The sequence below is a fragment of the Poecilia reticulata genome, linkage group LG2 (genome assembly GCF_000633615.1).
Source record: "Poecilia reticulata strain Guanapo linkage group LG2, Guppy_female_1.0+MT, whole genome shotgun sequence".
Lineage (NCBI taxonomy): Eukaryota > Metazoa > Chordata > Actinopteri > Cyprinodontiformes > Poeciliidae > Poecilia > Poecilia reticulata.
This window is the reverse complement of record NC_024332.1, coordinates 30145480-30157600: the sequence shown is the minus strand read 5'-3', so window position 1 is coordinate 30157600 and position 12121 is coordinate 30145480. Positions and strand designations below refer to the sequence as shown.

General features: G+C 42.4%; 2 protein-coding genes across 2 annotated transcripts; both read right to left on the bottom strand.

Moving 5' to 3' along the window:
- Nucleotides 1-139: 139 nt before the first annotated feature.
- klhl23 (kelch-like family member 23) lies at nt 140-5204 on the bottom strand. Its single transcript, XM_008399696.2, has 4 exons — nt 4656-5204; nt 3324-4550; nt 2004-2156; nt 140-1918 (listed from the first exon to the last, which is right to left on the bottom strand). The coding sequence occupies exons 2-4, from the start codon at nt 4543-4545 to the stop codon at nt 1605-1607; spliced, it is 1689 nt and encodes a 562-aa protein (XP_008397918.1). The 5' UTR covers nt 4546-4550; nt 4656-5204; the 3' UTR covers nt 140-1604.
- Nucleotides 5205-5581: 377 nt separating this feature from the next.
- phgdh (phosphoglycerate dehydrogenase) lies at nt 5582-12085 on the bottom strand. The gene is made up of 12 exons (XM_008399707.2): nt 11814-12085; nt 10528-10679; nt 10382-10447; nt 10244-10298; nt 9368-9466; nt 9142-9274; nt 8912-9060; nt 8294-8446; nt 7692-7830; nt 7312-7445; nt 7015-7231; nt 5582-5960 (listed from the first exon to the last, which is right to left on the bottom strand). Exons 1-12 carry the CDS (start codon nt 11949-11951, stop codon nt 5806-5808), a joined length of 1590 nt encoding a protein of 529 aa, XP_008397929.1. The 5' UTR covers nt 11952-12085; the 3' UTR covers nt 5582-5805.
- Between the last annotated feature and the right edge of the window lie 36 nt (nt 12086-12121).

The window sequence follows — 12121 nt, the reverse complement described above, 5'->3', positions numbered from 1 at the left end:
CAGTATTAAACCAGCAGGCGGTGGTGTAATATTGTCTAACTGCACGGCATAGCATAGTGAGGTTCACCAGCGTTTTAGTTTCAATGAACAAATTAATGGTGGTTTTATTGATATTGATAATAATACAAAATATAACAGGTGAGGTAAGAAAATAATTTAGTTCAATTAAATTCATCAACTCACAGTCACAACAAATGTTACGTCAAGATAATTCACAAGGTAAACAGGTCTAATTCACATCTATTTATATTGAATCCAATTTAATCTAAATATATTTAAAAGCAATCCAGTCTAGTCCAGAACAATATATTCATGTAGTCAGATTCAAACCTTATACACACTAATTCCATACATTTATTACACCAAACAGTCAAAGTAAGTTGTTTTTGTAAGACCAGTGGTAGAAATGTATTCGAGGAAGTCCAATCACTTGCATTGATTTGTTGACATCGCAGCATTTCCTGTTTCAAGCATGAAAGTGATGACTTGGAAAACAAATCAGTTCTACTTAATATTCTTTCAATAACACATTTCTGATCATTACCGAGTTAGTAAATGATATGTATTTCTTTAAATTGAAATAAATGACAGGATTAAATCAATTTTCACTTTTTCCTAATCCGTTTCAAACAAAGAGTGGTAAGCTTATTGTTATGTTCTCAGTTGTGAATGCACGTTGTTGTTTTTTTTCTGGATACTTGTTTGTTGTTTTTTTAAACTGTTTGAAATAAATTCATAAATCAAAATAAAAAGATTTAATTAGAAAAATACTGCTAAAATACATCTTTTGCAATTGTGTTCAAAGTAGCTTCCAATATATGCAATCATCTCTGAATGTAAAACTGAGCCCTGGAGTAAAAATACCTATTGATGATCATTCTATGCCAACACCGCAATGGTTCTGGTCCCCTCCTTTGTCTCCTTCTCTCTCAGATTACCAGAAATGCAATTATTAATATGAAAAGAACATCAATTGTTTTGGATGAGAACATATTTGCAAATAGGTATTTTGATCTCGTTACATTAGAAATGGTGAATGGAAAGGAGGAAGTGGGTGTGAAATTTCTTTATTTTCTGTCACCAAAGTTCTTACTTATCCATTTGTTGATGCTTATTTTACCTTAAGCCTGATTAAAAGAGATCTCCAAAAATCAGTAAGCCTATAACGTAACAACTGAAAATGAAAAACAAAAAAAAATAACAAAAGAAGGTGTCCTCTTGTGCATGGAGGGTGTTGTGTTAAGGAGAAATGTGCTGAATGTTTATAGGAAATCACCCGTTCAAACAGAGTTTAGCAGTTCAAGAGAGTGAAGTAATTTATTTAGTTAAATTGCAGTGGAGGTCCAGTCCTGCTATTAAAAATGGATCTCTGTCTAAACTTTTAAAACACTTAAAAATGAATTAAAACCTTTCAAGAATTGTTAAAAGACAACTACAATACTCATTGAGAGACCCCTGAGATTTTCACATAGCACTTTGGCAAATGTACCGTGAACAAGTTAACAGATCATTTTGTCATGGACAGACTTTTTCAAACTCTAGGGAATGCTGTGAATAGACAATTCCATCTATTTTGTAATATATATAGATATATGTGAAAAACGTCAATGGACGCTATGAACACATACGCAACCATGTGACCTGGCGGGGCTGGGCAGGGTCCCTACTATCTCCCACGAGTCCAGCTCTGGGTCATATTTCTCAATGCTCTGTAAGTACGTTCCCTTCGAGTAGGAGTACCCCCCTGTTACATAAATACACCCACTTATCACCACAGCCCCACACTCCATTCTCCTCTCCTTCATCACTGATATGGGCCGCCATTCGTTGCTCTCTGTGTCGTAGCAATCGGCAACTGTCGTCTGTCCGCCGACCAAATACAGCTTGTTGTGGAGAGACACAGAGCAAAGGCCATACTCTGGAAACAGAAGGTACAAACACAAGTAATCAACTCTAACACATCAAATCAATGCTCCTTTTCTGTCCCCTTCGACTACCCTTACCTGGATGTGGACTTAGTGTTACGATGCTCCATTCGTTGACGTCTGGTCTGTAGACTTGGACTTTCTCATAGGTGCAGCTTCCTCTGTACCCATAATGGCCTCCAGTAACGTAAATTTTTTCTCCCATTACGCATGCAGTGGCATTTCCTACACCTTGAAAAGAAAACAGGGATGATAAGGATCACCTGACCTCATGCCTGCTTAAAAAGTTGTAGACTGAAGTCTGTGTTCATTGATTTTTCTGGATGGATCAATGTTGGGTTTTCTCTAAAAGATTCTGAGATAAACATGAGGCTTTGTGAGAGTTAGATGTCCAGCTCTAAGTCATGTGATCACATTGCAATCACAAACTTCAGTGTTTGTTATGGGGATTTTATGAAATAGATCAACTCAAAACATTACTTAATTGCAAAGAGGAAGGAAAGTGAAACAATATTTTCAAAGGTTTTAGCGATAAAAATCAGAAAGGTTTGGTGTGGTCTGTAGGCAACCCCCATTACTCTGATACTCCAAAATAAATTCCAGTGCAAAGTACTGCTTTAGGATGTCAACCAAATGGGATAATAGATTTCACATGTGTGTAATTTCATTTTAGCAAAACAGCAGTTGCTCTGGGAAAGTTTGCTGGAGAACAGTAATCAACAGAGAGCATCGTGAAGATGAAGGAACATACAAGTAAGGTCAGGGATAAATTTAGTAAGTTTAAAGAAGGTCTGAACAATATCGCGCGCTTTCTACAGTCTGAAAACGTCAAGTGAACGTCACAGCTGCAAAGAAATGTATATTTTACCTAAACTGAAAGGCTGGGCAAGGACTGAACGTCCAGTTTACAGTTTTGCGACATGCAGATGAACACCTTCAGGCATGAAGATGATATGCTCTGGCCATCATTCAAAGCACAATGTGTGGCAGAAAACTAACACTGCACATCAACTATAACTAGTGTGACACATGGGTATAGTTGGAAGCTGTTCATAGAAGATATGACAAGTTTACCTTCCAGCAGGAAGACAATGCAGAACAAACGATACATTTGTCCAGACATAAATGTAGTTGAGAATTCCTTGTAATACTTGGGGTTGGTTGTTTTTTTTTTACCATAGTCATACCTTCAAGGTTAAACAGCAAATATTACCAGGTATCAACTTGTGTTTTAAAGTGCATACTTCACATCATGTTATATTTGATCTTGCATACAAATGTCCAACATTTGCATGCAAGATCAGCAGTATTTTATTATTATTTTTTAAATCTTTAATAGATAGTAATCCAAATTAAATGCAATGCATTTGAGTTTTTCTTCCCATTAAGTTGCTGTACCTTGGATCATTTTGGCTACTGGAAACCATCTCTTTTTCAAAGGATCATAAAATTCAGTCTCTTGCTCGGGAGCTCCTCCTCTGTAGCCTCCGATGGTGTAAACACAGCCATGTAGAGCCACGGAGCAGTGATAGTACCTGGCAGTGATCATGGGACAACCCTCTGTCCATTCGTCATAGTCACAGTTATAAACTGAAACAGTGTCCAGGGCTTCAACGGTGTTAGTCCTGTATCCACCAGTCACATAGATGTTTGCACCAAGCAGGCTGACGCTGTAGCTCTCTCTTCCGGGATCAGGCATGTCTTTCCCCTGCACCCACGTGTTGCTGACGGGATCCCAGATGTGCACTTCACACAGAGGGTGCCAGTAGTATCCTCCAATGATGTACATACTGGGGGAAATTTTTCTGCTTGGAGGGATCTCCTTGCCATTTGACCTCATCGCCTGAACAATCACGGATTTTAACTTCCCATCGTTTTTTGTTAGATATTGCCTGTGCACCTCCAAGGAAGTGTTGAAGTAAATGTCATCCAGACTCAGGTGGATAGAGTGGAGCAGGTCTGACACGCAGTGAACCCGACTATCCAAGTCATGGGACACCCACCTGACCACACCATCTATCAGTGCCTCATCTCCCTGCACCGTGAGGCTCTGATCCACCAGAACAGACCTGATCTTCTCACGGTCCAGCTCCAGGAACTCCTCCTGCTCCATGAGCTCCGGGAACCTGCTCAGCATCACTCTGCTGGCCTCCCTCTCCAGCCTGGGGCACTGATGGAGCTCAGCAAAGGTGTGCATGCCCAGGCAGTTGTCCACGTCCAGGAGGCGGATGAGGAACTCCTCGCAGGCCTGCTTGACCCTGCTGAACTGCAGGAGGTCCGCAGCCTCCAGCAGGCTCTGCACGTTGCTCTCGGTGACGCGCACCCGGGCCGTGTAGACGTAGTCCAGCAGGGCGCCCAGCACAGCGCCGTCCACGCCGCTCAGCTTGATGACGCTGTCGGACCTCTCCCTCATGTCGGCCGTGAACATGACTTTGAAATAGGAGCTGCGGGCCGCCAGCAGCGCTCTGTGGCAGTGGAACACCTGACCGGACTCGCCACACTGCAGGGTCACGTCGGTGAACAGGCCGCGGATGTAGAAATGCCTGAGAGCCTCCAGGAGCTCCGCAGGATGCTCCCCGTCACTGAAGTCATATGTGTAGATCTCGTTTTTATGAGACATTATATCTAGAAAGAGAGAGAGAGAGAGAAAAAGAAGAAATGTAATAAGACATGACAAGCAATTTAATGCAACATTTTTTCATACTTAAAATACAGTGAACGTGTGCGTACCTTATATATTTCCATGGATGTTTGTTCCCCACCAACGCTCCTCTAAGCGCTCCTCTCCAAAACACATGAGCCTCAATTTAGCTCAGGACTGTCGCAGGCAGCTCGATCCTATTTTGGTGTTTGTGTGCAGCAGCGGCAGTAGCGAGAGCCCCTCCGCCCCCCCTCCTCCTTTCTGCGCACTAGTGTCCAGGTCCTTGACAAAGCCAGAAGCCAGTCCGGTCGGCACTCAGAGGAATCACCCTGCGCTGTTATTTTCCTCTGAGAGCCTAAATATAACCCCGGCCCACGGACTCATGACGCGCTCACGGACGGCGCATTAGCAGCAACCACGCAGACGGAGATACACGCACAGAATACAAAGCAGACACAAACGAGCAGCGCCTTTTAAAACGACAGCAGAGCCGAGTGATCTGCGTGGCCCATTCATGATTTACCCCTCCAAGTCTTCCCGTTGCCATGGTAATCTGAATGTGGTATTCCAGTGCGACGGAGGCTTTAACCTAATCCAGACGTGGATTAGGGGGACAATAATGCTCTGTATTCCCTGCAGGACAAATTTTCACACAGGATTAGACAAAAATATTTATGTACCCTTTGGACTTCAGTAAATTATGACCCAATGTGCTTTATAACAAGCATTATGGGCTCTGACGCAAGCGCTGAAAATGTGAAATTTTTTATTTATTTATTTATTTACCCGTTTTATCTCTTAGACTGACTAACTATACATTCTGTAATTGTATTAAAACGGAATTTTATATAATATTTAACACTATTAGCTGGACTACAAAATCGGTTATAATTAGCTGTAATGGATTATAAACGCCATTTCTTTTCTACAAAGTTTTCTTTTTTAAAATATAATGATTTGGTTTGTTTAAATTAAACTTTTCGTCCTGGTCTGCGATAAACCCCAGTAAATCATCAGAGTCAACACTTCATGCCAGACGTTTTATTTGGGTTTTACTTCAACAAATTCAATAAACAAAAACACTGGAATGTTATAAAAATAATTTTAAAGGTTAACGCGTGCAACCACTAAACAAGCCGCTAGCTGTAAACACAAACAAAGAAAGGTTATTTATATTCAGCCCTCTTGAGAAGGCTGGGGTTCTTCACAGACTAAATGTTATTCTGGCACAGTTTTTGTTTAAATACTGAGCTGTGCTACATTCTTAACCAAAGGCTTCAAGACGTTGAGATCTTGCAGGAGGGAAGACAGCCCAACGCAATACCACACGTCCCCAGTGTGGTCCACAGGAGCGCTGAAAGACTCGATCCGCACTCCCTCCGAGGCCAACGCTCCTAAACAGAACAATTGGAAAGCAAACGTGGGTGTGAATTTAAGGACCAAAGAACACTGCAATTTAGAAATCATAATTGCGATCTTCAATCCTAATTAAATGTGATGAAAACAGAGGGAGAGAAAACAGCTTGGAGTTTCGTACTGATCTTAACAACACTTGCTCCCAAAACTTCTCTCATTTTGGAGTGAAGAAGTGCAATCCACACAGACGACTAATGCTGTGATTGCAGCCATCGGTGCATCCACATGAATATTTATCCAGTCACTTGGTTTATGTTAAATATTTTTTGTTTAATTGTTAATTTGTAGAAATAATTTTTATAGGTACTGCCATTGCACACTGTAGTATTTATCTTGACACAATTATATCCTTTTCCAGTCAGAAGAAACAGGTTGGCCAATGTTAAAAGATTACTTTAAGTCTAAATCCTTTAGGGGTATGAATAATTTTGAGCTCAACAATCCTTGATTTCAATGCTACTTTTGTTTCTAATGAACAGGCAGAAAAAGGTTCAAATTTCTAAGAATGAGTAGATGTTTTTGCTACAAGATAAAATAAACATAAAATTGAATCTTTCAAAACTCCCCTAAATTGATGCTCAGGTGGTATTCAGCTGCTGCTTGTTCCTAACCTGGCCATTTCCTAGTTTGCCCCCCACTGATCCACTTTTCCTAATTTTTAATTTAGTACGCACTCGCATTCCTGACACTGTCAAAATCTGTGAAAGAGCAGAGTCCAACGAAATGTTTGAAAAACCATCAAAAACCCTAAAGCCTAAAAAATTGGTGGTTTAATTTTTTAGATCGGTCAACAGACAATGCAAAAAAAAGTAGGACAATGATGACTGATAAATTTTGATTGAACTGAAACTTGTTTGGTAACATTTAAACCGATTTTAGACGGTTTTCACTGCGTAACCGGGCAGATTTATGTCTTTACCGCACATTTAATAGTAAGAGTAACCTACAAAGCAACACCTCTTCCAGCACACAACTCTGCATAAGTAACCATGCCACTTTTAAAGTGAATTTTGACTCAGCCTGTCTTCTTACCAGCCACAGAGGGCAGCAGCTGCGGGTCGGCAGAGGCCTGGAGAAACAGCAGATTTCCAGTCAGAGAGACGGGCTGCCTGAAGACGCTGCCGCTCAGCTCCAGCAGGATGGGAACGCCTCCTTGAACCGATCCGCTCGCTTTGTAGCTGCGCCCGTCCGCCACGGCCTCCACCTTACATACTCCTGCCTCCTCAGAAGCACAGTGGCTCTGATTCACCTGAAAGTACAAGCTGTATGAATTGAAAAGTATTTCAGTATTTGCCATGTGGGATTTATTATCATAAGTTAATTTCCTACCGCTATTCCACTCTCCTTGGCGAGGCTCTGGACGTTGATGAGATTAGCACTACATCCAGGTTCATGATTCAGAAGTCCCACAAGTACAGCTGAGGTAAAATACCCCCCACAGGATTTCATGGAGTCCCCTGACCCTGATTTTCAGATAACAGTTTATGATGTTAGGAGAACTTGAAAGCAAGGAATGCCTTTCACCAGATCTCTACCCAAGTGTAAGTATGAGACAATTATGTCCTTTATGTATCAAACACTGTCTTGTTTCATGGTTAGACCACTAGAGGGAGGTAAAAAAAAAAGCCTTTTGCAAGTTTACACTTTCAGGAATTAGTTCGTCTTTTAAGATCACTGTGAAAACAGGCTAGACCAGTTAGTAATTTGACCTTGAGTGATGATGTGAGCATGACTGAACGGTTTCCTAGAGGCATTGCAGGAGTGAAGCACCGCTCCGACAGCTTCTCCGAGTCTGATCAGCTGCTGAGACTCCTGGGAGAACGTGCCGGCTAAAACCTGAGCATTTACCTGCACAAAAAGGACAAAAATGTACCGTTTTAAAAGAAAACGAATTATTATTTTTTTGTTTTATACTTGCATGGGATCATTATTGTAAGATTGATCAAATTCAGGAGCGTTTCCTGAAGGTTGTTTACCAGTTGCATCTGGGTTCAAGCCTAGAAAGGGGAAATGTGTCAGTCGATACTCAGATGCTAAATGTTTCACTTCTGGGGTACGTCAGTGTATTAGGATAGGAACTTCCACACACCCGACAGAACAAAGAGGAAGCTTGTTTGGAAAGGTAAAACGACTGTCCTAAATTTAACAAATGCATGAATATTATTTAGCTTAACAGTATATGAATCATTTAGCCAAAGCGATGCACTGCAGTCCACCTTGCTTTTGTAGGCAAACACATTTTAGTTATGCTTTAAAAAAAAAAGTTAATTGAAATTTTTTTTAAAACATAGGACATTCAAGTGGCGCTTACTGCTCCGACCAGGTTCTTGCAGTTCACCATGTCCACAATCTGCAGGGCGATATCCTCGCCACAGCGGGCCTGAGCCTCCTTGGTGCTGGCTCCAAGGTGAGGGCAGCTGATGACATTGGGATGGTTCACCAGAGAACGGTTCTTAGGCGGCTCCTGCAGCCAACCACCACAGAACAATAAGAACCAAATCAGAGTTTTCAGCCAATTTTAAAACTACACTTTCTTAAAATGTTGACTTTCTGATACTAATTTTTTACTTCATTAACAGCATACAGATAATTTTAGTCTATCATTTCAAATTCTATAGTCTAAATCTGCTCCTTAGTCACATCTTTTCGGGGTTGCTACTGCCTCTAGTGGCATGGGGGTGGTTACACAGCTAATATAATTACATTACCACATCAGAATACCGCAAAGTATTTTGTGTGTCGGCCGGGATGGGATGGGGGGGGGGGATAAGAAGGGTTTGGTGAATGCGCATATGAAACTGTGGGGTTCGGTACCTCAAAAAAGGTTAAGAACCACTGCTCTAAGCATCTCTAGTATAAAAAAAATTGCTTCAGAAACTACAGAGAAACTTTGTCGATTCCAGAGAGACATAAGTGGCTTAGATTTCACCTCAATAAAAACATCGAGTCCAGCTCCTCCACACTGTCCAGACTCCAAAGCTCTGAGAAGAGCCTCTTCATCGATGATACCTCCTCTTGCACAGTTCACAACCTTCACTCCTGTCTTGCACTTTGCAAATGTTTCATCGTTGAGCAGACCTTAAAAATAGAACACAACATGGCATTAGTCTGCATATTGTTGTTGTATACGTCATCCTATATGAGGACAGTGAAGCTCACCAACTGTGGAGGGCATCAGAGGAGTGTGGACAGTGATGTAGTCACACTGTGGCCAGAGCTTCTCCAGAGACATCTGCTCCACCCCCCAGCTCGCCGACACCTCAGGCGGAGTGATCGGATCATAGCCGATCGTCTAGTGTGAAGCAAAAAAAAAAACAAGCTTTGTAATATTTGTATAAGTGTTCTAGTTCCACAAGTCTCATCATGTTTGACTGTCTTGACTCACCCTCATGCCAAATGCTTGCATTCTTGTGGCAACCTCCTTTCCTATTCGTCCCAGCCCGACAATCCCGAGCACTTTGCCGTACAGCTCTGCTCCCATGAACTGTAGAAGTGAAGACAGAGACCCTAAATATGAACAGAGCAGAACCAGCTGTCGCATTTGATTACCGACAACTGAATGAACAATGGAGCCAGCCACGCAACTTAAACTGCCGAACGTCCATTCATCCATCCATCCATCCATCCATCCATCCATCCATCCATTTTCTTCCGCTTATCCGGGGTCGGGTCGCGGGGGCAGCAGCTTCAGAAGGGAGGCCCAGACTTCCCTCTCCCCAGCCACTTCTTCCAGCTCCTCAGGGGRAAYCCCAAGGCGKTCCCAGGYYAGCCGAGAGACRTARTCCCTCCAGCGTGTCCTGGGTCTTCCCCGAGGCCTCCTCCCRGTGGGACGTGCCCGGAACACCTCACCAGGGAGGCRTCCAGGAGGCATCCTTACCAGATGCCCGAGCCACCTCRACTGGCTCCTCTCGACGTGGAGGAGCAGCGGCTCTACTCTGAGTCCCTCCCGGATGACCGAGGTTCTCACCCTATCTCTAAGGGAGAGCCCAGCCACCCTGATCTTCTCATTTGTGCCCATTTCGGCCGCTTGTATCTGTGATCTCGTCCTTTCGGTCATTACCCAAAGCTCATGACCATAGAGGGTGGGAACGTAGATCGACCGGTAAATCGAGAGCTTCGCTTTTAGACTCAGCTCTCTTTTCACCACGACGGACCGGTACAACGCCCGCTTCACGGCAGACGCTGCCCCAATCCGCCTGTCGACCTCCCGCTGCCGAACGTGCCAAATCTAAACTTGTCGCAGATGGAAATTTCCACGTACCTTTTTGCGATCCCAGTTGCCTTGTTTCATCGACATCGTAGCTTGAGGCACATTTCTAGAGACCATAGAAATGATATTAGACAGATGAATAGATATTAGGCTACTAATGTACATTTATTTTTTATAAAAACCTCTTGCCTTGAGAGGCTCATCAGCAGGGCACAGGTCAGCTCGGCGGCACTGATGGTGTTGCCACTTGGTGTGCTGAAAATGAAATAAAATGGACGGTGGGTTAAACTGCATGGCACAGCACACAGAACATTTGCCTTAAGCTGCACACTTACTTCATGACAATAATGCCCTTTTTGGTGGCAGCATCAACATCCACATTGTCCACACCGGTCCCAGCTCTCCCAATAATTTTGAGATTATCTGCAGCATTTATAACGTCCGCTGTCACCTTGGTCGCAGATCTAACGACAAGGCCATCGTAGTCCTGAAGTGTAAAGCAAAGCACAGAGTTATTGCTGAATTTATGTTGGCAGTCATATAAATAGACTAAATCATGCACATGGAGTTTCAAGCTAATTCCACAAAGAATGCATAATATATCAGCACTGTTGACTATAATAAATTTAAAATTTATATGCAAGGAAAAATTTAGGCCAAAAGGTGGTGCTTTGTTATATAGGTACTTCAAAAGATTAGTTAAGACATTTATTTCCCCCTTTTTTCAGGTAAATCAATTGCTATTACAGACGTTTTATCAAACCAAAAATTATAAAGTAATTTTTTTACATTCAACTAAAGTATTGAGGGTGGATATTACTTAAAAATAATCTGTGCAAGTTCATATTTACCGTATCAATACAAAATGTTGACACTGTGACCTGCAACTGTAAACAAAAAGCTACTTTTTTAACAGTAGTGTAAACACTAATCAACTCAATTCAAATTATAAATTAAATAATCCCAATAGAAAGCTTTACAATAAATGGTTTTTTTTATCCATAAATAACAGTAAAAATTTTACCAATCAACTTGATAAATATCGATACTAATAGAGAGGGTGGCTTAATGGTGTTCATAGCCAACACTTGACCCAAGGATCTAATAGATTATAAGTGTCCCGGGCCTGAACACTGCAGTGCATTCAGGTTTAAAGAGGAAAGTTCACTACTGGGGCATTAATCCACTTTAAATGTTCTTTTAACACTTGGAGTAAATGCCCGTGCACGTTCCGTTCGTCTCGACGTGGATCTGATAACAAGTGCCACTGTAGCATGTGGGAGTGATGGGAACTCAGGGATGAGTTGCATCAGATTCACAATGGCCGGAACAAAGCTGAAGCCACTTTGCACATTTCGATATGGTATTAAAAAAGCGTTTGCCAGCGATACATCCCAGTTAATTATTAAAACAGATTATCTCCGCTTTGTTTTGTTTATTTGGGTGTGTGTGTGTGTGTGTGTGTGTGTGTGTGTGTGTGTGTGTGTGTGTGTGTGTGTGTGTTTTTCCCAAGAAAAGTGCAGCACGTTTTCAGCTGATGCAACTTTTCCTCCGCAAACAGGCAGCAGGATTACGCTTCTTGAAACACCGAGCAAGGAAACTACACGATGGCAACACCAACCTTGATCTCTGCGATTAATTCCTCCTTTTTCATATTCTGCTTTTCAGTGACACGGATGCCGTTTTCCTCCAAGATCGCCCTGCAGCGAGGGTCAACGCTTTCACTGATTAGCACAGTTTTGATGCAGATCGGAGCCATCTTTGGAGGGTTTTTTTTTTTTTTCTCTCTGCCTGCTGGTCGCCGAGGGGCCACTGCTGGATGTGGTAGTGAAATGATGGGCACTGGGGGGAGTTCTGCTCCCTGCTTCTTATTTGGAGTTCTGAATGGCTCTCACTGATTTCCCACGAACCACCCCCCACCCCCCGCCC

Coding starts and splice junctions, on each gene's coding strand:
- klhl23 (XM_008399696.2), bottom strand. CDS start 4,545: ATGTCTCATAAAAACGAGATCTACACATATGACTTCAGTGACGGGGAG. Junction 2,157..3,323: donor AGTAGCCAAAATGATCCAAG/GTACAGCAACTT, acceptor TTTCTTTTCAAG/GTGTAGGAAATGCCACTGCA. Junction 1,919..2,003: donor AACACTAAGTCCACATCCAG/GTAAGGGTAGTC, acceptor TTCTGTTTCCAG/AGTATGGCCTTTGCTCTGTG.
- phgdh (XM_008399707.2), bottom strand. CDS start 11,951: ATGGCTCCGATCTGCATCAAAACTGTGCTAATCAGTGAAAGCGTTGAC. Junction 10,680..11,813: donor AATTAATCGCAGAGATCAAG/GTTGGTGTTGCC, acceptor TTTACACTTCAG/GACTACGATGGCCTTGTCGT. Junction 8,447..8,911: donor GACTCGATGTTTTTATTGAG/GTGAAATCTAAG, acceptor GGTTGGCTGCAG/GAGCCGCCTAAGAACCGTTC.